Source organism: Mustela nivalis (assembly GCF_964662115.1).
Source record: "Mustela nivalis genome assembly, chromosome: 10".
Taxonomy (NCBI): Eukaryota; Metazoa; Chordata; class Mammalia; order Carnivora; family Mustelidae; genus Mustela; species Mustela nivalis.
The window spans coordinates 15,454,740-15,482,103 of NC_139029.1; the positions used below are offsets into that span (position 1 = coordinate 15,454,740).

A 27,364-nucleotide genomic window follows, 5' to 3' on the forward strand; every position below is an offset into this window, starting at 1 on the left:
CCCCCGGTGGCCCCACACCCTTCCCTCCCCCACCTCCCAACCTCCAACCTCTTCGGTCCTCCTCTCTCAGTTCCTTCCAAGCCCTCTCTGTGCCTCTGTTTCCCCATCTGTAGCATGGCGATGACACTCCCTATCTCCTAGCCTTGTGGGGAAGATTAGGAGAGACCCATGGTGTCAGGGCCAGCGGGTTCATCACGGCTGCCTGTGTCCCTCATCATCCTCCTATCTTAACAATGGCACATGAAAGCGAGTTGTTGTTACTGAATGGGAGGGAGCATTTGTGTGTATCTGCACGCTCGTGTGTCACAGCTGATGCTGATCTTAAGCGTGCTGCAAAAGGGCTTATTACACATGTATACACCCCTGAGAACACCAGAGATAAAAATGTACAGCATCCCCAGAATCCCAGAATGTTCTGTCTCCCAGGCCATATCTTCCCCAGAGCTAACCACTCTTCTAGATCCTGCCCAAGTTTTAGTCTAGAAAATCTACCAGGTTAGGCTGCACACAGGAGGAGACAGGCAAGAGTGAGTGAGGCGGGTGGGGAGTGGGTGTGAGGGGGCACCAGGGCACAGATACCCAGGCAGGGATAGAGCAGAGGCTGCATTCGAGGTGGGGTGGTAGGAAAGTGCTGGCTGTCAGAGAAGGCCTCTGAGCCTGGGGTCTCAGGGGACCCCTTCTCCAGGAGGCTGCTGCTTCCCGAGGGGGAGACAGGAAGCATGCACGGTGGCTTGCGTTCATGTGCATCTGGGGCCTCTAGGCTGGGCCGGCCTGGCAGAGCCAGAAACGTGGGCAGCTGCTGTCCCTGGGCCTTTGATGTGACAGAGATGGAGACACACACACGCCCGACAATTAATTAATTGTGACTTTCACCGTGCTGCGGCCGTTTCCTATTGATCTCCACCGGTCTGGAGTGAGAGAGACAATTAGGAGGGAGCACAGTGGCAGCGGCTAATTACCCACAGAATGAAAACCGTGCCTTTCAATTTATTAAACTTTTATCACAAAAATAACCGAGCCGCCCCATCCTGCTGAGAAGCAAAGAGGGGGATGCTCTGGACAGGCACCCCCATTTAGCCTTTCCCAGATGTTGCAAGTGCTGGGAAGTCTGAACCGCCTCCTTGCAGCAGAAGACCCTGCACACACGTGAGCACTGGGAAACAGCTGAGGGAGGAAGCCATTACGTCACTGAAACCAGCCCCAGGGGGCCTGCGGCCTGGGTTGGGAGCAAAATCAGGCAGCCGGCCAGATGAAATCAGGCAGAGGCCGTCAAGGGATCTGGAGGCTTAGAGGAGGCCTGGGAATGTCCGAGTCAAGCTGCAAAGGCTCCCAGCGACCACCCTGTCGGCCCCGCTGTCGAGTGCCAGAGGCGGTGTGGTGTGCAAGCAGGGCCGAGGGGTCCTGCAGCCCCCGGTTCAAGCCTCAGCCAGGCCTCCAAGGATTGTTGCTGCCCACCGCTCCTCAGTGTCTGCCACTCCCGTGTTACAGATGTTGACCCGCAGCTCTGAGAGCCGAAGCGCTTGCTCGAGGCCCTACGGCTGCCAGCGCTGAAGCCCCGCGGGAGCTCCGCGCTCCTAGTCCTTTGGGGCAAGTGACACCATCTCCCAGAGCCCCCACCTCCACATACGTAGACTGGGAAGGATCAGGCAGGAAAGTTGTGAACATTTAGAGATTAGAAAACAAAACAAAAGCCCCTGACTATCCTGTAGCACGGCTGACTGCCGTTGCCCTCACAACAGGGAAACTGAGGCTGAGACCGCCTCACTGGCTTCGGTCCAGAATGCAGGCTGCCTGGGTGGTGGGGGGGCGGGAGGGGGGGCAGAGGACGGTCAGCCAGCATGTGCTCCAGAGACGTCTCTAGGTTCAGACCTGGCTCTGCCTCTTGCTGACGTCTATGGGGGACCCTGAGTGAGTTACCCACTGACGAGACCTGGTACCCTTAGATGGGTCCGGCTTTGGGACACTCCCCAATGAGCGTCCTCACACAGAGCCAGCCCACAGCCCCACAGGGCAGACCGGGTAGCATCTGCTAGAGATGGAGATGCCGGCACCCCAAGGAGGTGGGGTGAACAGAGACTGGGGAGCACCCGGCCTCCAGGATCCCAAGCCGGGTCCCTCTCTCGGCGCAGCTGGTGTCCCCGCCTGGCTCCCAAGCACGGCAGACCCCATGGGCTAGGCTGGTCCCAGAGGCCAGCCCACAAGCTTTGCTTCCTCTCTGTCCCATCAGATCAGGCCAGTTTCTGGAAAGCCCCCTGCAGCCCCAGTTCCTGTGGGAGCTGATGAGAATGAAGTTGGGGTGCTTTTTCCACTAGCCCCTTCCCCAGTGGGTGCCAACCCCCACTGGTGTGTCCCAGCAACTGCCCAGAGCCATGTGGCTGCAGAAATTGGTTGGGGGGCGCCCAGAGAGGGCTTCTCAGAAGCCCCTTTTGCTGGGGAGGCCATAGCTGAGACAGGGGCCACTTGCCCTGCTTCCCCCTGTGCCTGTACCCCAAGCCCCCCAGTAATCCCTTGGCAGCCTTGCAGCGAGGGCAATGGAAATCATGTTCTTCGTGTCGCGGAGGAGACACGGAGACTCCCGGGGGAGAAGCAGCTCTCTCAAGGCAACCCGGGCACCTACTGACTTTGAACACAAGCTCCTTCTGTGGGCTCAGCCTTCCCATTAATTTGGCCACAGTTCCCTGAGCAAGCACTATATATTTCTTGAGTGAAAAGTACCTGGTATTTCCTAAGCACTTGCTAGATGCTTGGCACTGTTCTAACAATATTACCGTAGCGACTTCTTCCTCTTCAGCACAGTCACGTGAGTATGCTTCTCTTACTAGCCCCAGTTTACAGATGGATTCACTGAGGTGCCAAGGGGAGAGGACTTAAGTAAGTGGCCACATATCACCCAGGGAGGGAGGGCCAGGGGCTGGATGTAAGCCCAGCATCCAGACTGCTTCTCTGGCACACTGGGGTGAAGGAAGCAAGCGGGAGGAAAGGGTGGGGAAGGTGCCACGTACAGGCCACATACAGGCCACGCACAGGCCACGTATAGGCCACACACTGCATCAAGCCGGAAGAAGGTGACTCAGGCCTGGCCTGCCCTCCAGGATTCACAATCTGCTGGGGTTTCTGTGCGATTCAAGGAATTCAATGTGCATTCTGACCCTTCCTGACCTGTCATGGGGTCCAGTCACAAGGAGCCTCCAATGGAGGCATCCCTCCTGCCTGACCCAAATTATGGAAGGTCTCTTACCTGGGGATCAGGGGCTATGCTGGAGGGAAAGAGGAGTCTGTGTCCCTTGTCCCCCAGACTCTGTCCACCCCCATTTCCTCTGGGAAGGACAGAGCTAATGGGAACTTTGGTCCCCTTTCAATCAGATGTCCTCATGGACCATTTCCTGGGGGGGGGGCAGATCTCAGATCCTCATTAATGAAGACAGATGAGGCCCCTGGTGCTCTCACAGCCACCATTTCCTCCTGCCCACCTGCCTTCACTCTGGAGGGACCGGCTCCCTGGGCCCTCCCACCTGTCCCTCCCCAGGGCTTGCTCAGTTCTGAAGCCCACTCAGAAGAGGAGTACGCAACTGTGGCCTCGGTGCCTTTTCTAGCTTGAAAAGACAGTGTGGCAAGACCCAGCAAGCCACATTGCTTCTAATGGGTCACATGGGTACAATAACATGCTAAGATTCAGGGGTCACCTAAGCTGGACGCAGTTTGGAAGGGGACTCTCACTTTTGCTTTTCTTCAAGGGGACATTATCTCCACCATATTGAAAGGAAATTCTCGATTCTGGAAGGGTGGGTGTAGGGGAGACCAGACACCGATAGCCATAATCTAAGGTTTGAAGTAATAAGAGACTCGAGCATGGGGCAGATGCAGGGGTCGGGTGCTACAGGGGGAGGAGAAGGCCACGGAGGGAGGGTAGAGAGTGCTTCCCGGAGGGTTGGGTGATTCGAGATGGGCCTTGGGGAATGGGTGGACTTGGACCATGGAGATGGTGAAGGGCAGGCGGGAAGGAGAGAAATTGACAGCAAGAGCGTGGAGCTAATGGGATAGCAAGATGACCAGTGCACTTTGGGCTGGGTGTAGGTCTGGCTCTGGATCATCGGGAACTCTGGATCCCGGCAAAGCCCTTGGGGGTGGTCCCTGAGACGTGGCAGCCACGGGGTCTCATGCGAGCAGAGACTCCAGCAGACACTGGACACCCACCTTCATGGCAATATTCAGGAGCCCAAAGCTGCCAGCGACCAAAGTGTCCATCCGTGAATGAACCAATAAATAAAATGTGAAATATACACACAAAGGAATATGATTCACTTTGAAGAAAGAAGAAAATTCTGACACCTGCTACCACATGGAGGAAACGCGAGGGCTTTACACTGAGTGAAATAAGCCGGACAAAAAAAAAAGGACAAATAGCGTATGATTCCACATACACAAGGTCCCTGGAGTCATCAGATTCATAGAGACAGAAGGTGGACTAGTGGTTGCCAGGGGCTGGGGGAGGGGAGGGATGGACCGAGTGTTTAATGAGGACAGAGTTCCCGTGTGGGAGGATGGTAACCGTTCCGGAGACGGCCGGTGGTGAAGATCACAGAACAGGGTGACTGTAATTAGTGCTACGATGCTGTACCATTAAAAATGGCTTAAATAGTAAACACTTTTCTGTACATTTTGCCACAATAAGAAAACAGGTGGGATCTCAAAGGCCAGGCATCGAGAGAGGGAAAGATGCAGTCAAGCCAGAGGGAGCAGCGAGCCTCCAGGTCTGACGATACAAATCCTAACCCCAGACAGGCTCTGGTTAGAGGCACGTCCAGCATATGTCGCATGCCCAGGCACTTCTTAGCTGTGTGCTTTAGGCAAGTTGCTGGCCCTCTCTGAGCTTCCTTCATCCCATCTGTAAAGCAAAGATAATCCCGGTCATTTCTCTTCTCTCGCAGGGCTGTTGCAAGGGCCAAACGAGGTTGTAATAACAGCTGTTTATTGAGCAATTGCTATAGCCAGGCACGGAGTAAAGCCCTCTATGTGTATTAATTTGTTTGATTCTCGTGACAACCTTAGGAAGAGGGACTTTTATTGTCCCCATTTTACAGATGAGAAAACCAAGGCTTTAGGAGGGAAAATGCCCACTCGACATTATCCAGTGGGAAGTGGAAGGACTAGAACTCAGACCTATGTCAGGAGAGCCTATAAATACCGGGGAGGGAGTCGCTGCTGTCACCTCCTTCCTCCAACCGGTCCTCCTCCTCCAAGGCGTCCCCCAAGATTCCCGCCTTGGGGTGACTCTTATCTTACCCATTGGGAGCTCCCACCTCTGGTTTCTAGGTGTCTCTGGCACCCACAAGCTGCTCACTTTGGGTGTTATTCATGTCTGCCTTCCCCAACAGAACGTAAGCTGTCCAAAGGTGAGTCTGGGTATTTTTTGTTGTAGAATCCCAAGTGCCCAGCCTGGATAGCACAGAACTGATGAAAGTCTGGGCAGTGGTGGGAGGTCCGGCTGAGGAAAGGACCCTGGACAGCTCAGCAGAGCCAAGCCACCTGAAGCATCCTGTGAGGGCGTCGTCATGACAATGACAGCCTTGGAAATGGAGAGGAGGAGGACGGTGGTGACTAGGACTCTGAGGTTGGCAATCTTACCAGGGTTGGGCCCATCGGTCAGGATAGGGAAGTTATGCTGTAGTGTCAGCCCACTCCTCAGTGGCTTACCCCCACCAGGGTTTACTCATTCCTCCTGCCAAGCCTGTTGTGGCCCAGATGAGCCTCCGGGACAGTTGTCCTCCATGAAGACACTCCGCAAGCCACTCAGAGCCTGGGGCTCTACCCTCACAACATGAGGTCTCCAGGAGAGCAGCAGGCAAGAGCGTGTTGGCAGATCTATACCATCGACGTCACTCTGCTCAGCATCCCTGCACCAACTAGCCCACACCCCACCTAGCTGCAAGGATGGGCAAGGGATGTGCAACTCACCTGTGTCCCAGGTGTGCGGGAGCACTTACTGTCTCTCTGCAAGTGGCAAACATTCCACGTATCACACCCGTGACAATTCCTGCACACACACGATCCTGGGAGAGTCAGTAGAGAAGAGACCAAGGCCTTGGAGCCTGGAGTCAGATCTGGGTTTGAATCCCAGTCCCACTGCCAAACAAGTGATATCCTGGCTCCACCGGTGGTGAGCTCCCCGTCATAGGAGGTGTACAAGCCGAAGCTGGGTGATCACTTTGGTAATCCTCCTCCTCCTCATCATCATCATCATTGTACATTAATGTGTAATATCTCTCAAAAGATACATTCAATTTACATATAAATTATGTTTTGTTGAAGTCAAATGTCTATACAGTGAAATGCATGTAATGTAAATGTACCATTGGATAATTTTCACCAAAGGGATACATCTGTCTGTGTTCCTGACACTTCGGTTAGGATGTCGTATATTTCTGTGACCCAGAACATGGGCTCACGCCCCCCATCCCGGCAGTGTTGGAGCGCATGCTGAGGGCTGAGCGAGGTCGACTCAACAGAGGTAGATCGGCAGCAGGATCTGGACAAGGGGAGGAGAGAGCGAGATGCCTGCCTAGGGTGGAGCAGTGGACACAGAGCCTCCCTCCCGGCATTGATTCTGCACTCGCACCCCCCGAGAGTGAATGCCTCCAGAAATTGTGCTGCCAGGGAGCTTCTCTCTCTTACCCCGGGCCTGGTGCAGAATTTCAGGTAAGACAGGAGACATACATGCCTGGGAGCAGGAGGGCCACTCCTGCAGCCTTTCAAATCTTGTATCACAAAGCCGACGGTATCCTGGAGAGACAGACCAGGTGGAGACGAGCCCCCAAGGGGACTGGGCCTTGACCAGGCAGCACATGGCCACAGGGATGTTATGGGCCAATCTGGATAATTTTTGCAAAGAGCTCTGATTTACGGAACACCTGCTAATCACCAGACAATGCTAGGCGCTTTAGGTATTGTCCAATTCTCATACAGCATAAAAAGTATGTATTTTTATCCCCGTCTTTCAATGAGGAAACTGAGGCTCAGGACTGTGAGAGAGACTAGCCCAAGTCATGGAGGTGAGGACCAGCGGGGCTCAGACTCAAAGCTTGTCCTCTCTGAGCTCCTAGCCCATTTCCCCTCAGCCTTCCAGACACAGGGACTGCAAGTGCACTGGGGAGCCCAGAAGGTGCACCCCCACTCCTACTCTGACCCCACCAGCCTCCCTCAATCCGAAGGATGGGGTCCCTGGCAGCCAGGACCACTGTTCCCAGAGCCTGTCCCCCCTCGGAAGCCAGGGCTCCAGGCTCTGGCGGCCTTTCCCAGGAACCCAAAGAGGTTGCTTTGCATACTACGGGTGTCATTTGCATACTACTTAGGAAAAGCCTTCGCTTTTCCCACCTGCAGCAAACTCCAGGCTGATTAGTTCTCCCCACATTGGAGAGTTAATTACTCTCCCGCGTAGACCGGGTGTTTATTTGTAATCAGCAGAGGGCTGGAAGAGGGGGAGGAGATAGGGCAGAAGCAGCTGTCGCTAGCTAGCCTTGAGCCTGGAGCAGCTCTGCAGGTGGAGAGACGAGTGTGGGCTGGGGCACCCCAGACCCGCACCCAGCCCCCGGCTCTGTGTCGGTAATTGCCATGTGACTCTGGGTGTGCCTGGCTCAGGGAAGGGAGGAGGGATGATTGCTGAGCTCTGGGGGGTGTAGGACAATCGCCTCCCTCCCCGGGAGCTGGCAGCAGGACAAGAGACGGGGCTCAGAACCACGCAAGGAAGAAATGGCCAGAACCCAGGAGCCTGGGAAGGGAAGAGACTGGAGTAGGACCTTCCAGAACCACCTGGGGGTGGTGCTGCTGGGTAGAGTCCTGGCCCCAGAGACTAGAGAGTGCACCAGCTCTGCTCTGTGACACCAGGAACCCACTGCCTGCTCTGAGCCTTGGTCTCCCCATCAGGTGGGCCAACAGCCTGGCTGGGAATCATGGGGGCCACGAAGGGGTTGTGAAAAACACAAATCTCTACTCAAATGGTGAGACATATGTAAGACATAGGGAAGATATATTTCTGGATTCCCGGGTTGGAAATGGTCTCAGCCCCAGGGGTGATTTAGTGACCTTCCCTCCCTCCTCCTCCTACCCAACCTATCAGGACTTGCCCCCTCTCTCCTACTCCAGCAAAGCCTTTCTGGACCCTTCTGCCCCTGGTCTCTACTTGTGAGATGCAGAACGGTCATGTCCAAAGGGCCAGGGTGGGCCCAACCAATGTGTCAAGGTTGGAAAGGTCCTGAGTTGCTATCCGAGCTCCAGAAAGATGCTGAGCTGCGTCCTGCGTGAGACTCCGCCCAGGGCACCTATGCCAAACCCAGAAGGTATGGCTTCTAAAGCAGTAGGGAGCGGAACGGCTGGGGCAGTGGTGTCCCAGAGACTCGGACCCAAGGGAACCACTGCTTTGATTCAACTCTTCCCTCTTTTTCACAGAGGGAGAGACTGAGGCCCAGAAAGATGATTTGTCAGATCACACTCAGCAGAGCTGGAATTAAGTCTTCTGCCACCAGCCCATAGGGACCTCTTCTAGTGAAAGTCTGGGGCAGGGAAAGATCCCCCAGAGGATAGCCTGTGCCAGCAATGATGTAGGGACCAGGGCTCATGGTGGGGAAACCTGGCCAGGGTCCTTGGCTCACCCATAAGAGCGGTAACTGGGACCCTAGGTGGGGACCAAGGCCCATATTCACCTGGGAGACAGAAAGGAGCCAATCCTTGGTCCATCCTTCTCTCCCAGACAGACTTCCTAGTGAGTCAGGGCCCTGTGGGACAATAGCCACCCGGTTGTGTGACCTCTGTAGGTTGCTGGAGAAAATACATGACAATCTTTTTAAATACAACTATACCACATGTATACCGATGTTTATCTGAATTCAAATTTAATGGAATATCCTGTATTTTTCTTTGTTAAATGTGGCAACTCGGGACTCATGAGCAAGTCACTCCACCTCTCTGAACCCCAGTTTCTTCACCATCGAAAAGGAATCAAAATGCTACCTGATGAGCATCCCGTGTCAATTAAATGGGATGATATATGTGAAATGCCCAACCCAGGGGAGGGTGCCTTCCAAGCACCCACAACCAATACATTTCCCCCTCTACACTCCTCGCTTTTCCTTTCAGAGTCCCTGCTTTAGACACCACCCACCTCCGCCAGCGGAAAACCTTCAGAAAGGCTTCTGAGGTGATAGAAGTACCTCTACCACTGACTGGCTGTGTGACCTTATGGGAATCACTTACACTCTCTGAGTTCAGTTGCCTCATGTTAAGCCCTGGTAGCAAGCCCAGCGCTTGGGCTTCCTAAGGCGTGGCGGTTAACATCTTGCACCTGCACCGAGACACAGCTCTGATTTTAAAACACCTCAAGACAGCAATGCTTCCCCCATGGAAAGAATGGGTAACTGTGGAACTTCAGGCCAGGTGAAGGACAGATCGGGGAGATGGTCCCTGCAAGGCGGCGGGAGGGCTTCCTCTTGTGTCTGTCGGAGCTCTTTAGAACTGGGCATCATCTGGCCTTCTAGGTGACACGTTTCCCAGCTGTGGTGTCCCCACAGCCTTCGGAACCCAGGGCTCGGCCACCCCAACCAGAGGCAAGCTGTCCTCGCACTCTCCCACCGCCTGCTCAGTTTGGGTCCCTAACTCTCTCTCTCTCTCTTTTTTTTTTTTTTAAGATTTTTTTTTTTTTTTAATTTATTTGACAGAGAGAAATCACAAGTAGACGGAGAGGCAGCAGAGAGAGAGGAAGGGAAGCAGGCTCCCCGCTGAGCGGAGAGCCCAATGCGGGACTCGATCCCAGGACCCTGAGATCATGACCTGAGCCGAAGGCAGCGGCTTAACCCACTGAGCCACCCAGGCGCCCGGGGCCCTAACTCTCTTAAGCCTCTTCATCTTTTTACATCTCACCTGTCTGCAAGCTTGGCGGCTTCCATCAGTGCCCTTCCCCGGTAGATCTGGCTAGATCTGCCTGTTGGGAACTTCTCCCCGGGTGGGCCACCACATGGCCCCTGGAAGGAAGGACGGTGTGCCAGCTTCATTCTGGGTGTCCGGAATGCAGGCACCAGCCATTACAGGAGGCTTGCTTTCTCCCTATTCTTCTTCACCCTCCCCCAGTGAAATTGCTTTTGCCTTCTTTTGTTTTCTTTTTACATTCCCTTTCCCAAACTTCTCAACTGGGACTGTGCCCAGGCCCCCTGGCTGGCAGGTAGGGGAGGGAGGAGGAGACTGGACTTTTGCTAAGTCCCGCACCGGGGACAAGCCACACTGACCCGAAACCTTGTCACAGTTGGAGGGGTCAGTTGTCACCCCCAAACCCCGGAGTTCTCTCGTGCAAGCGCGCGCAGCAAACGGAAGGCAGATGCTGAATTTGAACCCGTGCTGCCTCTCATCTCCCCAGCAAATTATTTGGTGTTTACAATCCCCTCCGTTTTTCATAAAACGAGCCCCCCAAACGCTTTTATCTGCCAAGAGAGGCAGAGAATAAAGCATGTGCACTGAAGACGTGTGGCAGGCTCTGACAGCTCCCTCCCCAATTCCCAGTCCGCCCCGCCAACCTTGCCAACGAGAACCCTGATCTCATTGGGTGGTGGGGAAGGAGGATACAAGGAGAGACCCTGAAGGCCCAGGAGGGGGGGAAGGATTCTCAGCCCCAAAGAGGGGAGACCCGTCATTAAGAAGATCTCCGTAACAAAGGGCAAGGGGAGTGAGATGGGAGCCGGGAGCAGGAGAAAAAGAGGTTCCAGGAAGGGCCCCGGAGATTTGTGGGGTTTTTTGAGGGAAGGGGTATTGAAGAGAGAGGTGTGCGGCAGTGGATGGGGAGGACCGGGTACGGGGGTAAGCTCGGTGCCTCCTGCACGGTGTGCGAACAGCACAGCAGAGACCTGAGTGCATAAGGGGATTGCAGGAGAAGGCTCTCTCCGCAGCTCTATTCATCATAACAGTAATACCCACCAATGGGGAAGGACCTGATAAGGTGTGATATATGCATGTATACTCCTCAGCTATAAGAAACGGACAGACACACTCACGACGGGGGTAAGATCACGTCCCCCTGGGCCCAGAGGCTGTTTAAGATTCTCTCTCTCCCCCTCTCTCTGCCTCTCTTTCTCTCTCTCTGTCTTTCTAATAAAAGAAAAAGATTTCTGCATTTTACTGTATGTAAATTATGCTTCAATTTTTTTGATTAAAAAAAAAAGCACAGGAGCTTTGGAGCCCTGTTCTATAACAGTTGACAATCTGCATTTTGCCTAATAAGATTCAGAGAGACAAGGAGTTACAAATACCAGTTTCAATAAGATGGGGGATGCTGCCGTCACTCCCGACCCTCAAGGAGCCTATTTCTGGAGTGAGCATGGACAGGGAGAGCGGAACAGACCTGCCTTCCCCAAGTCTGCCTCCGATCCCATGAGCCCCTTGTGGGCTAAATACATTAACGCTGCATGATCCCAGTCTTCCAAGATTCCATGCCTGTTTTGGGGGGCGAGGGGGATATCCGTGAGTCAGTTGCTACCCAACTGAAGAAAGAGAACTCTGTTCTAATGTCAAAGCCGAAACTGACCACGCAGGTCTATAGTGAAGGCATAATAAGGTTTCCAACCTGGCGCTTTCTTAAGATTCCCCCCCACCCCATGGTAATAGGGAGCATTTACAATTTTTGCTTAATATGCTGATTTTTGGAACCCCAACCCTTGGGTGAGATGTGACTCCACCATCAAGAATGTGAGTGATTTGGGGCACCTGGGTGGTCAGTCGACTAAAGCCTCTACTTTTGTCTCAGGTTATGATCCCAGGATCCTGGGATGGAGCCACTGGGCTCTCTGCTCAGCGGGGCGCCTGCTTCCCACCGCCCCCACTGCCTGCCTCTCTGCCTACTTGTGATCTCTGTCTGTCAAATAAATAAATAAAATCTAAAAAAAAAATAATTAAAGACTAGACTCCAGGGGCACCTGGGTGGCACAGTTGGTTAAGCAGATGACTCTTGATTTTGGCCCAGGTTATGATCTCAGGGTTCTGAGATCAAGCCCCATGTCAGGCTCAGAGGATTCTCTCCCTCTTTCTCCTCCCCGCACCCCGCCAAATAAATAAATAAATCTTAAAAAAAAAAAAAAAAAAAAAAAAAAAAAAAGAAAGAAAGAAAAGAAAAGAAAAGAAGAAAGACTAGAACTCCAAAGTTAGAATGGGGTCAAAACTTTAAAATAATATGGAGATAATAATACACTCAGAGAGAGGCACCTGGATGGCTCAGTTGTTAAGCATCTGCCTTCAGCTCAGGTCATGATCCCAGGGTCCTGGGATCAAGCCCTGCATTGGGCTCTCTGCTCAGCAGGGAACCTGCTTCCTCCTCTCTCTGCCTACCTGTGATCTCTTTCTGTCAAATAAATCTTTAAAATCTTAAAAAAAAAAAAAAAGAATGTGAGTGATTTAAAAATTGTTTTTTGGTTATTGCTTAAACTCCTAACTACACCTGGGCCTCACGGATCATGACTCTACAGGCATTACAGAGGGGTTCCTCTCATCCCCCAACCTCTCCCACTTCCCACACTCCCCCCCACCCCCTACCTCTCCCCTCCAGGAATCTGAGCTCTGGAGAAAAAGGAGGACTCTGTCCATCCCTTCTGATGGAAGGGGTCTCTGTTGTGACATTCGCAGGGCTGTTGCTGACCCATTTACTTTCGCACTAATGCTATGTTCATTCCTATCGATGGCTTTTATTTCTTGGGAAGGGTTATACACTTGCAACAGCCTGATAAGTAAAATCATCCAACAGTTGGAAATAAGGCAAATAGATAACCGATGTCCTTTCAAAGTCAAATCAAAACATTGTCTAACAAGCCCTCCTAAGGGTCATCTGACCCTCTAGGGGAATGTCACTCTGCTTGACTTATTATTTGCTATTGATCAGGGCCCAGGATCTGTAAAGACCCCTGTTTGCTGGTAGAAAACTAGTAAGTTACAAATTATTTTTGTCTGGTAGAGAAATCATGCAAATGATTTCTTTCTAATAGAGAAGATAACCCCCAACATTATGATTTTGTTGCCCTATAAACATTCACCAGTGTTGCCTCTAACTTAGCAACCTTATGAATATTCCAGAATTCTAATTTTTGGGTTATTGTTGTTTTTCTTTCTGCTAAATCTCTCTTCTCTCTCCATATATAGGTACATGTAAATGTTTCCTGCTCATACCCTTCATTGAACTAGCTTTCTCATCCTGCTGGTTCCTTCATTAACACGCTACAAAAAAAAAAAAAATTTAAAACTCACATGTGCCCACTATATATTTCTATAAGAATGATCTATTCAAAATTTCAGAAACTATACTTTGAGAAGACTTTCACAGTATTTGGTTTTTCCCCATGCCAACTCTGCCACTTTTTTCTGACCTTCGGCAAGCAATGATGTCTCTGGTGGTTAGTTTCTTCATCTGTGAAATGGGAGCCATCAGCCTGGCCTTTCTGACTCCGACACATGATATTTCTAACTCCTCTTGCAGGGAAACAAGACTGACATGCTGCCATCAAAGAAAATGGAAAATGGGTGCCCAGAGCCATGTTCTCGGGTGCAACCTCCTTGTGACCTTCCTGCCTCCCGCCACTCCCTCACCTTGAGAGATGGAGGTAAGGCTCAGACTGGTTAGGTAACCTGCCCACGGTCACAGAGATATTATTCATAATGATGATTTATTTGAATGTGGTATATGACAGCATCAGCTTCCTCATAGAATCCGTAGCAGCCCAGTGAGAAGTCTATATCATCCCCATTTTACAGATAAAGAAACTGAGGTCCAGAGAAATTATATAGCTTGCCTCAGGTTACATAGTGAGTAACAAGTGGGCACAGCCCATGAGATTCCAGCTCTCCTAACCTCCTGAATCCCCAAGAGCAAGAGAGGGGCTGGTGGGAGTTACTCTGGGCCCCCACTCTTATCCTGAGAACCCCCACTTATATCTGTCAGATACATATTGGGTACCACACAAGATTGCAAATGAAAAGAGGTCCCAGACACTTGAAAACCTTGGCCCTGGACGATCTTCATCTGCCCAGGTCAATAGACTTGTTTTCCCCTCCTCATTTTCCTTTTGGTGAAATGGTCAGAGTGGGGGGTGGTGACCACGGTCATGGGAAGAAGCAGAAAGACCTGGTCAGCTTGGGCCTGAACACATTGCTCTCCAGACTGGAGAGAAAGGATAGCTCTATCTAAAGGACGCTCAGGGTCCAAGCCGGTGAAGTGATGTGGGCCGACAGGTAGTAGCCACCCTGTCAGCAAGAGTAAGCAAGACTAGATGATCCTGCCAAAGGGTAACTCTCTAGATGATAGCATTCATGGGCTTTTGTTGCTGTTTTTTAAATCCAATAAAAGCTACTTATTAACTGTTCATCCCATGCCAAGTGTTTTGTATATATATGATGCCATTGAAACTTTATAATACTCCGATGAGGTCAAATCTGTTGTTCCCAATTTATGAATAAGAAAACTGAGGCGCCTCCGGGATGTTAAGTAACTTCCCAAGGGCAGCTAGGAAGTGGCAGGTCTAGAAAGCTGATTACTAAGCTTCCCATCACTACTGCACTGTCCTTTGCGTTTTTCTGTATTTCCCAAGCTTTTTGACAATGAATACATGTTGCTTTCATAAACTCGAAAAAGTCTTTCAAGTTACTGACTTTTAGAAAAACCCCGTCTGCCCTGATGTTCTTCCCTGGTTCTCACACCCTACCCAGGACCCACTCCACGGCTTCTGTCTTTGCAGACTCCTGCCTTGCTGTCCCTGCCCCCACACCAGCTTGCGTGCGTGGGTTGGGGGTGGGGCGAATGTCCAGTGTCCCAGTCTTGCTGAGGTCTGCTCAAACTGTCTCCAGGAGGCCTCTGGCCCCTGGGGCAAAGCTGGGGGCAGGCCCAGGGAAGGAGAAGGGGAAATAGGAAGGGATGTGAAACTTGGCCACAGCCAGGCGGGCAGCACCCCTGCTGGGTGTCCCACAGCGGTCCCTGGGTGGAGGACAGGAACATCCAGTTGAACTGACGGCCAGCTGAGGCAGGTGAGGCCAGCGTCCGAGGGGGAGGGGGCTGTGAAATTCAGGGAGCCAGGGGAGCTGGCCTAGGGGGGTGGACCACAAAGGCAGGGGAGGGGGAACACTGTCCTTGGTTCTGTGTCAGGACAGAGTTGACCGGTGGTGGTGGGGGGGGTTCCGGATCCAGGACCCAGAATAAGTGAGTGGGGGGACCATCTTCATTCCTCGGGTTAGGGAGTTAGTGGGAAGTGGTGATATAAACCCATCCCTATAACCAGAGTTCCTGGGTTTTGGCCTCCCCAAGACACAAGAAGCTGGGGAAAGCCTGGGAGTGTCAGAGCCAGCGCAGGGGTCCCGTAGACACTCCAGTAGGTGCTAAAAGGGGTCGAGTATGTGGGGGTGGCGGCGGTGAGCACACGCATTGTGTCAGGGGGCTGTGAATTCCTATGTGTACGCACAGCTCTGCCATCTGGGTGAGACAGTGTTAATTAAATAAGAAGTAGGCGCTCGATAAATATTTGTTGAATGGAATTGATCATCTGTAGGACTATATGAGTGTGTGGCTGAGCGCTAGATGGAGTCCATTTGGGCGTCATTCGTGCATCCGGAAATGTGGAGTGGATTGTGAGTCTGCTCCCTGTGTTTGTTCTATGGGACTGGAGGCCAAGCTTGTGTGTCTGAGTGTGTAACTTCAGTTGTGTGTGGCATCTGTGTGAATTTCTGGTGCTTCATGTACGTACGGGGTCACTGGGGCTGGGTGCAAGGTAGACATCGAAGGCCCTGGAGGTGTGTATGTGCACCGGTGGCGGGGGTATGTGTAGATATCATTGTAGGTGTGGGATTCAAGTGTAAGTACGAGTTGGGTGTGTGTGAGTGTGTGAGGTCTAGCCCCGCCCCTATGTCTTCGCAGTGGCATCATGGAGGCCCCGCGGGGCTGGCTGGTGGGCTGTGTGCTGGCCGTATCCTTGGCCTCTACAGTGACCCAGGATGTGTGCCGAGCACCGGACGGGAGGGCGGGGGCTGCAGGACCACCTGGCCGAGACGGACGGCCAGGCCTCAAGGGGGAGCGAGGGGAGCCAGGTAAGCCCTTCCCTCTAGACCCCAGTCCCTCGTCCCTTGGCTGGGCCTGGCCTCCTGGGTGGATGCTTGGGGGCGGCCCCAAGAAGCAGGAATCCACCTGGGCCCCCACATGAAGCCCCTGCAATCTGCACTGGGTCCCCGGGGCTGAGGGGAACCTATCCTCCTCCCTGGACATGTCCCCAGGCTGCCAGGCCTCTCTCTGAATCCCTTTCCTGCCTGAGTCCTCTCTCTCACGGACCACCGCAAACAACAAACGTGAAAGGTCTTGGAGTAGCGTCCCGTCCTGGGTTGTCGTTCAGTTACCAAAACGATTAAGGTGCTCATCTTTGAACTCAGGAGACTCATCTTGCTGTGTGACCTCGAGCAAGTTACTGACTCTCTCTGAACCTCGGCTTCCTCGTCTGTAAAATGGAAAAAATAACCCTACCTGGCACGTAGAGATGATCAGTTCACGGCAACTATCCTTTCTGCTTCCTTCCAGCCCCCACACCCAACTCAGTCCCTGCTTCCCCATTCCTAGCCCCTTCCAGTTTCAGAAACTTCACATTCTTAAAAAAAAAAAAAAAAAAGGTGGGGGAGGGGTGTGGCTGTGAAGGAAAAAGGAGGAGGACATGCTCAGAGTAGAAAAAGATAATCTCAGTCCCCTAGAGCCTCCCAGTCCAGAGCAGACCAGAAGGATCTGCATAAACATTTGCGACTTGGCATCCAGGCCTCCTAAATGTAGTCCCGAACCCAAAGGAGTCAGGGGCAGTGGCCCGGCGAGGTGTGGAGAAGCCTGTCCTGCTTTTGCAAGAATCTGACAGCTTCCAAGTACCTGTTCTCACTTTTCTCCACTTTAGAGATAAGGAAGCTGAGGGTCAGTGGTTGAAACATTTGCCCAAGGTCACACAACCAGCCAGAATCAAGGTCTTAAAGGCCCAGGCACTCCCGCATCCTCCATCCCACCGCAGCCGAGGGTCCCAGCCATCTCCCTGAGGACTGGTGGCCACTGGACTCCCCCTCCAGATCTGGCCTTTCTCCCCACAGGGGCTCCCGGCATGCGGACAGGCATCCAAGGCCTTAAAGGAGACCCGGGGGAACCTGGGCCCCCTGGAAAGCCTGGCAACATGGGCTTTCCTGGACCCAGTGGCCCCTTGGGGCTCCCTGGCTTCCCAGGACCGAAAGGCATCAAGGGCAACCCAGGAAACATTAAGGACCAGCCACGGCCGGCCTTCTCAGCCGTAAGGCGGAACCCCCCCATGGGTGGCAACGTGGTCATCTTCGACACGGTCATCACCAACCAGGAAGGCCCGTACCAGAACCACACGGGCCGGTTCCTTTGTGCTGTGCCGGGCTACTACTATTTCACGTTCCAGGTGGTGTCCAAGTGGGACATCTGCCTGTCCATCGTGTCGTCCGGGAGGAACCAGTTCCGGCGCTCCTTGGGCTTCTGTGACACCAACAGCAAGGGGATCTTCCAGGTGGTGTCCGGGGGCATGGTTCTCCAGCTGCAGCACGGGGACCAGGTCTGGATTGAGAAAGACCCCGTCAAGGGCCGCATTTACCAGGGCCCGGAGGTGGATAGTGTCTTCAGCGGCTTCCTCATCTTCCCGTCGTCCATCTGAGCCCGGGAAGGACCCTCCCGCCCCTGGCTGCACATGCTTCCTGCTGTGTGACTCCAGCTCACACCTTCTACCTCTCTGGTTTCTATGGTCTGCTCTCTATCGGGGTGCTGTTGCTTTAGCTGCCTGAAGGGTGAGGGCTGGCTGCCGGAGCCCCCGAGAACTCACTGCCCACTGCCCACTGTAAGATGGATTTCCTAGAATTCTTCCTAGAATAAACACCTGAGTTCCTGTGTGCTGAGCCTGAGGTTCCGATGCTGTTCTGGGCACTGGGAGGGAGCACAGGAATGACAATCGCTGAGTGCTTACAAGGCAAGCCTATATTTCGTATTTTACAACCTGTATTTAGGAGGTCCTGGGAGCCTCATCGGCCTGGGTTCAAATCCTAGGCCACCACTTACCAGTTGGCCAACCGTATGTATATGACATAACTTGAGTGACCTCAGTTCCTTTACCTGTAAAACGGGAATAACAAGGGCACTTACTTCAAAGCCTTGTCGGGAGGACTGAATGACTTAAGACACGGAAATTGCAGAACAGGGACTGCTTCATAGTCAGGGCTTCGGAAGTTTGAGCCATTGTTGTATTTTGTTTCATCTGTAGGGCTGGGGAGTGAGGCGGGTATCACGACCCTACTTTCCAGATAGTGAGGCAGGCTGGGGGCATGAGGTGGGCATAAAGCCCACGGTCAGTGTTGAAGAGGAGGACCTGGGATTTGAACCCAGAACTTATCGGTATCCAAGCCTGCGTGTGTGCGACGGTGACCCTTGCCAGCCTCCACAGCCACATGCCTGACAGGTGACACTTGATTTCCAACGCTGAACCAGCAAAACATGGGCAAGACTCAGAGAAGGGGAGCGACTAGCCCAAGGGCAACCAGCAGTCTTCCCTGAAGCTAGGTTCCTGAGTCCTGCCCTGGGCTTCCCCCCGCCCCGGGGAAGCATGGAGGCTGGGGCTTCCTCTGTCCCGGGCTGGGCATCCCTGCTGGCTGGGACTGAGAAGGTCTGGGGGGCCCACGGTGCATATTCCCGGGGTCCCACTTAGCCTGTGCAGAGCTGCTCGGAGGCAAGAAGCCCCACCTCGTCCTCTGAATGCGAAGACAATAAGTAGCCGGAAGTTTGGTTCTGAGGATGTCTAATGCCCTGGGTGTTTCCCCAGAGAAAGCCATTTGTGCCCCGCGCTGCACACACACCATACATCTGCACACCACACGTGCACATTCGTTGAAACCTTCACACCCACAGACATACTTGGGGTATCTGTGCTGTCCTACCCAGGCACTCTGTGCCTCAGACACCCAAGTACCCCTCCTAAACTGTCGAAAGTACACTCTTACACACACACACACACGCACACATACACACACACACACTTTCTCTCTCTCACACACACATAGACACACACACAACCTCGACACATGTGTCCCAGGCACACCCGTGCCACGCTCTCCTCATCCTCCAACACGCATGTGCCTTAGCACTGCCCCAATTCTCTCACTCGCTGACCCTCACATGCGCTCACACTCCCACCGGCTGGCCCCCGGGGCCCAGGATCGGTGTCTCCCACCTACTGTCGGACACAATCAGCAGCTGGAGTCCCCACAAACCCGTACCTCCCCCAGGCCTCGGACAGACTCCCGAGACCCTCTCCTGGGCCAGGGCTGCCCCACCTGCAGCTTCTGGGGGTCAGGAAGGAGAGGGTGACCCCGCTGTAGCCCCAGGGCTGTGCTGGTCTCCTCTGGCCCCTCTGTCTGCTTCGGGCCTCTGCTCTGCCCCAGCTCCCTGCCTCCTGGCCCAGAACATACGCTTCCAGGAAATGAAGCAGATCGAGCACCTACGATGGGGCTGGGTATTTCCTAGCCACGGACACACCGGATCTCAGCAACCCCTCCTCACGGAGCCTCAGGGACAGGAGATGCCTACCCGCCGTCACACTGCCAGAGAGTGGCAGGTCGGAGATGTGAACCGGCTCTGCTGACCCCAGAGTGGAGCGCTCCTCTCATTGTAATGGGACTCGAAGATGTCCCGAGTGCAGCCCCTGCAAGTAGTGGGAGAGACCAGGCTAGTGCAGGGAGGGTCAGGCGGCCCCTTATCCTAAATCCCACCTAGACGCACCCCCGCACCCACCCTGCCTGAGGCAGATCACCCGAAGGAGGGGAACAGGCTCAGGCCAAGCCCGGCAGGGCCTGGACGCTGGGGCCGGGCAGGCTGAGCATGGGCCAAGGCTGCCACCTGCTGGACAACACAGACCCGCGCAAACAAGATGAGAATGGAAGATGGGGTCTCCCCAGCAATCAATGTCATGTCTACCCTTTCTGCTCTTCCCAGCCCTCTACCTGCTGGGGACTTCCGGGGCCAAGTTCATTCACATCCTTGCCCTCAGCTCACATTTTGCAGCCCTGGGCGAAAGGGTGTAGGGACAGAAAAGGAGACCGAGGCCCTTAAGGTCACTTGCTGGGGCAGGGGCAGAGCTGTGAACACCCGCTCACTCCTGGCACCAGGCTAAGCATTGCGCTTGCCTCACTGGGTCCTGCTGGGTCCTCACCACTGCCCTGCATGGGAGCTATTGGAACCCCCCATTTACGCAGGAGGAATGGATGCTCAGGGAGGTCAAAGGCCTCACCCCGAGTGACACCGGGGACAGGTGGAGTGTCAGGGTGGGACCCCTCAACTGCTCAGCAGCCCCTCCTCCTCAGAATGTCATAGGAGGAAGAGAGGAGAGGGCCCTCTCCCAGCTCTGCGAGCCCGGCCCCAACCAGCAACCCTGCAGCAGCCACCACAGGTTCCAAGACCAGATGCAGGGGTGCCGGAGATGGAGGCAAGGGAGGCAGGGGTCATCAAGGACCCCAGCAAAGGAAGACGTGTGCACATGCAAAACCTAGACCCGCCCTCCTGCCCCCCCTCCCCAGTATACAGACCAGAAGACTGAAGCCTAGAGTGGTTTGCAGAGGGCCTCAGAGCAAGGCAGTGGCAGGGCTGGAGGACATCCGAGGCCACTGACTCTGTCTACCACAGCAGGCTGCCTGCCATCGAGGCTTGCCCATCCTGGTGTCCACCCCCAAGTGTAACAAGTGAGAGGGGCAAACGGAAGATTCTAGAATAAGGCCTGCCACTTCACAAGTGCATGCAAGGTTTGTTTCTTGGGGCAGCGAAGCAGAGGGGTCAGAGCAAGGCTTTGGATCCCAAGAAATCAGTTGCACGTGATTTTTGGTAAGGACTTTCTCTCTCTCTCTAACACACACACACACACGCTCCCTCCAGCAGACCCGGGGTGGGGTAGACATTTCCTCATTTCAGACACGCATGACCCTGGGGTGGGGAACACAGAGGCATTGCTGCGGTCAGCCAGACTCAGTACCCAAAAGAAAGTACTGAGTCAGGAAAAATTATGGGAAAGGGGATGTGGGATTGGAAGCAGGGTGAGCAGAGGGGAGGGGGCCGCCCAGCCTGCTCTGGGCCCTCCTTGATGTGACTACTCTGACACGGTATCTTCCCCCCCGGGAGAACGGAAGCAGATCTAAGGACATCTCTGTGACCAGACCAGAATCCTGCCAACCCAGGTGAGGCCAGGACCCCCGCCCAGGCGAGGGCAATTGGCAGTTCCCCCTGCCGCCTCCCTGAAACGTGGGGACAACTTGATTGGTGAAAGAAAGGAGGGTCCCCATCGCTGCTGAGCTGAGGGCCTGGGTGCAGAGACAAGGTCCCATCTCCATCTGTCCTGTGGTCCCAGCCCTCAAGGGGCAAGGGAAGGGGCCTGGGGAAGGGAGGTAGGCTCGGGAGGGCTGAGAAAAACTGGCCCGGGGAACAAGCGAGTGAGGAGGGTGGGTGAGGGGCTGGCGGGGGCCAACTCAGCTCTCTCCCTACCCAGATCCTTCCCCAGGATGGACATGGGGTCCAGTTCCCGGCCCCACCTCGGACTAAACCTGTTGCTGCTCCTGCTGGTGCTGCCACTTGGGGGCCAGGCCAGCACAGGCTGCTACGGGATCCCCGGGATGCCGGGCCTACCAGGGGCCCCCGGGAAGGACGGCTACGATGGACTGCCGGGGCCCAAGGGCGAGCCAGGTGAGTCTGCCGGCCTGCTGGGGAGGCATCACTGGAGGCCTGGGGGCAGCGGGCAAGTGTCCATCGGGGGCTACAGCTGGGGGGAGGAGGACAGCCACTTGCTAGCAAGACGTGCAATCCTCTGCTGCACCAGCTCTCTGAGCAGAGGCCAGCTTTCCTGGCAGGTGTCACCCATCTCTCCTCAGACCCCAGGACTCGGTCCCCCCGTTCCCCAATTTTGTGCCTCAGTGTCTCATCTGACACCAAGGAGAGAATGAGAGCACCCGTCCCAGGAAGTGGAGGGAGGATCACAGGAGATGATCCCGGAGACCTTTGGCAAATTCTAAAGTGTTGTGCTCTTTGATTACAACCCCTCCACCACCTGCTCTGCAGCATGGACCTCAGGGCGGGGGGGTTGCTGGGGAACCCGGTGGAGTGGACATGGGGAGTGTCCACAATGCACAGATGGCCCTACCACTTCCTTGTGCAAAGAGCCTCAGTGTCCTCATCTGTCGAATGGGGAGACAGTAGTACAGGCGGCCCGGGGGCGCTGGGATGATTAAACAAGTTGGAATGTAAAATAGGACCACGCACGTGGTAAGGTCTCGGGGACGCGTAAGCTATGCACGTTCAGCTGTCATCATTGCTTTTATGGGAGGTCTGTGCTCACTTCCCTCCCTAGGATCCTAAGGAGTTGGGGGCATGAGGAGTGAGAAGTCGGGATTGCAGAATGATGGGCAAGTGCTAGCATGAGCAAAGAGGGCTAAGGACATGGGGGGCGGTGTGGGTGCTGGGCAGGTGCTGGAGTCTGGGGGCGCCTTCTGGGTCAGGTGCATATCTGGGATGCAGGTGTGTGTAGAGCCAGCATGGGTGAGACTGGGGTGAGGTTAGATGGAGGTGCTGGGGGGCGGCAGAAGCGGGGGTGGGCAGGCCAGGGACAAGGAATGTCCTTGGGATTCTCCCCACTGCCATCTTCCCTCCTGGCACTAGAATGGAATTTTGCCAACAATCCAGAAGGAATTCTTCGATTCAGGGTGAGCCAAGTGAAGCCCCCAGGTCTGCCATTTTTTCAAGAACTTATACTACAAGGCTATCTCTGGCCATCCTGTGGCCTGGGTGGCTGATGGTCCCCAATTATTGAGCTCCTACTATATGCCAGGCATGGTTCCAAATGCTCAGCATATGCCTACCTTATGGAGTAGGTAAAATTGTTAACTCCGTTTTACAAGTGAGAAAACTGCGGCCAAAATCCTTTTTTAAAGTGCCGTACGGCCATTTTATAAATGTTAAAGCTGAGGTTCAGAGAGACTGAGCAACTTACCCAAAGTCACACAGCGGAATCCTGTCCTATGCCAAAGGCCATGCCTTTGGCCACCACCCCCCACTGCCTGTCAGGCCCCTCCCCCAGCATGTCTGCCCCCTCCCAAACAGTTGCTGGAAGCTGTCCTGAAGGATGAGACAGGGCCCTGCAGTGCCTCCAGGCCTCACCAGGAGCTGACCTTCCCGAGCACTTCCTGTGCGGTGCCCGGCTCTCGCACGCTCCCGCTCCAAGCTCCCAGTGGCTCTCTGGGATCTGATCCTTCCTCGGGATCCCTGTTCCCTGTCCCATCACTTCCTTCCCACCTGCTCTCTCCCCAGGAATCCCAGCTATCCCGGGAACACGAGGACCCAAGGGTCAGAAGGGAGAACCCGGCACACCTGGCTTTCCTGGGAAAAATGGCCCCATGGGAACCTCTGGGATTCCCGGGGTTCCCGGCCTCATGGGACCCCCAGGGGAGCCGGGCGAGGAGGGTAGATACAAGCAGAAGCACCAGTCCGTGTTCACAGTCACACGGCAGACGGCCGAGTACCCCAGGCCCAACAGCCTGGTCAAGTTCAACACAGTCATCACCAATCCACAGGGGGATTACGACACGAGCACCGGCAAGTTCACCTGCAAAGTCCCAGGGCTTTACTACTTTGTGTACCACACGTCGCAGACGGCCAACCTGTGCGTGCACCTGTACCGCAGTGGTACCAAGGTGACCACCTTCTGTGACCACATGTCCAACAGCAAGCAGGTCAGCTCGGGCAGCGTGCTGCTGCGGCTGCAGGTAGGGGAGCAGGTATGGCTGGCAGTCAATGACTACAACGGCATGGTGGGCACCGAAGGCTCCGACAGCGTCTTCTCCGGCTTCCTGCTCTTTCCCGACTAGGGCGGTCAGGCTGGCTCCAGCCCCAGGGCCACCCTGCCTCCCTGAGCTTCCCCGAAAAAAACCACTGTGCTCGGGCCATTCTCCCTACCTGATGGACTCCTCTTCCAGGAAGCCCGCCCTGACCCCCTGCCCCACGTTTTCTCCCTCCTCTGAGCTCCTTCAGGAGTCACTGCTTTGAGACTTAACCAACACCTTCTAATACTGTCAATGTTTTTTGCCCCCCCCAACCCCAAGTCTTGGGAAAGGCAAGGAGATATATAAATAAATAAATAAGTTGATAAATATGCAAGTCTCAGGCTTCTCACTGCCAAGTTCTCCAAGAAGCGGCCTCTTCATCCTCAGCTTTGCACCTGCCGCCGCCATCTGCGGGCTCTAGATTTAGACAGAGCATCTAGCTGGTGCTCAGTAAAGGTTGGCACTCAGCATCCCGTGGCCATTTGGGAGAGTGTGATTGAAGGCCGCCAGAGGTCCCCAATGGGCCATCTGCTGTCACTTGTTTGGGTGAGAGGTGCTCCTGTCATTAAAGCTGTCCATGAACACACCAGGCGTGTTCGAATTCCCAGACCCGTGCGGAATTGTGGCTGCGCCTGTCACAGGAGGGGTTTGGGCTCAGGTAAGCCCAATGTAGACCAAGAGCAGATGGGCAGTGAATTTGTGCCGAATTAATGAGTTAGTTGGGGCGAATGAATGATTAAATAGTGGGTAAATGAGTGACTAAAAGCAGAGTAAGTGTATGAGTGAGATGGGCACGAGCCAGTAAGAGAGAATCTGTCCCCCATTTGTCCGATTCACCCCAAGTAACCGACAAAGTCTGGCAGCCTCCAGGAGCTCAGCGAACACCACTGCTGTCCCCAAGCCGGTAGGCTGCCCCCACAAGGCTCCTGATGGTTGGACCCGGATGTCACGATCCTTGCTGGAGGACCAGGAGGCCAGATTCTAGCCACAGCACTTTCCCTGTGGTGACCATGAGAAGGGTTGATAGTTCAAGTTCAAAAAAGATAAAAAGTGTAACTTTCCTGGGCAGACTGCCAGTCCAGCGTTAGAGCCCACCGAGTCCCAAGGAGAACCTGCCCAGCCCAGCTGGGATCTCAGCTTGCTTCCACAAGGCCCCACGGGGCTCACAGGAGCACTGACCCACCCAGCGGGGGGTGTCAGAACAATGGCTGCGGCCCACTACCAACACCACCAATTGTGGCTCTTTTGTTCATGAAAGGAGCCATTCCACACCCTCCTGCCTTTGCCATGTTGTTGGGTGCCATACCCCCCACCCTGCTCACACACTAGCCCTCCATCCACCTGGCGGATACACACTCAGCTGTCAGGGTTCAACATAAAAATCACCTCCTCCACGAAGCCTTCCCTGATTCTCCCTTCTGTGTCTCCGCAGTGCCCTCCAGAGCCTTGGATCACAAACTAGGTGACTTTTTAGAGCCTATGTTCCCAAATCCGGTGGCACAAGAAAGTCATGCATGTACATACACACACACGTACACACGCACACACACACACAGAGTGGGAACAGAGGCAAGAGCCCAGGAACCCCAGCTGGGTCACGGGGTGCTTCTGGCAGGGCCAGGGCCAGGTCACGGGGCCACTCCCCTCACAGCTCTCCTCCATCAGCCACTTAGCAGTCCGCCCAGCAACGCCTCAAGTGATACAACTTTCTTCTCATTTCTCTTTTGTTTAAAAAATCAATACACCATTTATGTAGGCCACAGTGTCAGATCAGAAACCTGTGCTTTGGAAACGACAACTTTTGTGCCGTTTTTATTTTCCATAATTGTTTCCTTGTTGTTCTCGCTTTGTCGTGAAAGAAGGGCCTTTGAAAATGCCAGCTTGTCTGCTGGGCTGAGCGGAACCTGGCGAGGGCTTCGAAGCGGGGCAGGCAAGGGGAGGGGAGTGGGACCAGAACGAGAAGAGAATGCCCCAAGGCACGGCTTGAGTCTGCTTGAGGTTCTCTCTCTCCCTCTCCCGCGGCTTTTCCCCTTGAACAAAATAAATAAACAAAAACTATAAAGAAGACAAAGACACCTCAAGCCTCAAGGAATCCCTCTTAGACCGCGGAAACTTGAGGAATTGTACGTCTCTGCTGCCACGCTTGGTAGGGATCGTTCCCTCTGTGTCAGGGATGTGAGGCGGAGTTTTACAGGTACAGACACCAGCTGACTCCTACTCGGGGGCCGAGGCCCAGAGACCCCTCTGCTCCTGATCCCTGATCCAGGCATGGCGCCCATGCACCCAGCCTCCAAGAATTCATTCTTCTCTTCGTATATGTAACACAGCCCCTGGGTTCGCATGTGGGACCTACAGAAGGCTGGGCCCTAGACATGCCAGGTTACCTCAATGGCCCCCCACAACCCATGCCTTCCATTCACATATGGGGAAACTGAGGCCAGTAAATGTGCCTGAGGCCACATGGCTAGACCAAAGCAAAGCTGGGATTCAGACTTGGGGGAGGATGACTCCTAAGCCCGTGGCTGTCCTCCTCTCCCTGCTGCCTCCTGCTCTTAGTCTTCAGCTGTCTCCTTGAACTCCAAGTTCAAGCTCATGTTTTCTCATTGCCAACAGCCACCGAAGAATTAGAAGCCCAAGGCCAGGTGGCCCTTGGGGGCCCTAGAAGAACCCTAGGGTTCAGAAGAACCCTAGACTTGCAATCTATGAATTTACAATTTCATAGGCACAGAGACTAAGTGGTACAGAGCTCTACCCTTATCCCAGCTCAGAATCCAATGCCTTCCCTCCTCATCCAGGCTCAGTCCCTTTGAGTCTATAGCTGGCCAATCCCAGAGACCCTTTGGTTTTACCAAACTAGTTTCTTCTTTCCCTAATACCCACTGCAGGTAACCATTAATTTCCATCAGTTAACATCCACAAGCTCAAAGATGTTCTGTCTCCAAACACAGATATCAAGTAGGACTCTCCTGACCTGCGGCAGCTCCTGATCTATCTGAGCACCTATCACTAGGAGGGGCACCCATCCTTGTGAGGGACACCTGTCCACATGAGGGGTACCCATCCCTGTGAGGGGCACCCATCCCAGAGAGGGGCACCCGTCCCAGAGAGAAGTACCTGTCCCCACAAGGGGCACCACCGCTGCGAGAGGCATCACGTTGCCTCAGATGCAGCATCAGCGAACAGGCTGAGACCCTGGCATCGGGGACGGCTGGCTCTGAGTCCCGCAGCTGCCACTTGTCTGAGGCGTGGGCTGCAGCAATCTTTTCTTTTTCCTTTTCCTTTCCTTTATTTTTTTTTTAAGATTTATTTATTTATTTTAGAGAGGAGAGTGTGTGCAGAGAGGCAGAGGCAGAGAAATAAGGAGAGAAACCAGCGCCCTGCTGAGCAGGAGCCAGGCACCGGGTTTGACCCCAGGACCCATGAGATCACACACTGAGCCAAAACCGAGTCCGACACTCAATGGACTGAGCCACCGAGCCAAAAC

The 27,364-nt window shown here is 54.2% G+C and overlaps 2 protein-coding genes across 3 annotated transcripts; both read left to right on the forward strand.

Annotated features, from left to right (window-relative positions):
- Nucleotides 1–14,821: 14,821 nt before the first annotated feature.
- C1QA (complement C1q A chain) lies at nt 14,822–17,931 on the forward strand. 2 transcript variants are annotated; one of them, XM_082684637.1, is made up of 4 exons: nt 14,874–15,036; nt 15,555–15,633; nt 15,920–16,089; nt 17,116–17,931. In XM_082684637.1, exons 2-4 carry the CDS (start codon nt 15,584–15,586, stop codon nt 17,691–17,693), a joined length of 798 nt encoding a protein of 265 aa, XP_082540763.1. In that variant the 5' UTR covers nt 14,874–15,036; nt 15,555–15,583; the 3' UTR covers nt 17,694–17,931. The 2 variants fall into 2 exon arrangements, with proteins under 2 accessions (XP_082540764.1, XP_082540763.1); XM_082684638.1 differs by lacking the exon at nt 15,555–15,633 and having other exon boundaries at nt 14,822–15,036.
- A 1,444-nt stretch (nt 17,932–19,375) lies between these two features.
- C1QC (complement C1q C chain) lies at nt 19,376–24,209 on the forward strand. Its single transcript, XM_082684649.1, has 3 exons — nt 19,376–21,249; nt 21,558–21,751; nt 23,369–24,209. Exons 2-3 carry the CDS (start codon nt 21,571–21,573, stop codon nt 23,923–23,925), a joined length of 738 nt encoding a protein of 245 aa, XP_082540775.1. The 5' UTR covers nt 19,376–21,249; nt 21,558–21,570; the 3' UTR covers nt 23,926–24,209.
- The last annotated feature ends 3,155 nt before the right edge of the window (nt 24,210–27,364 follow it).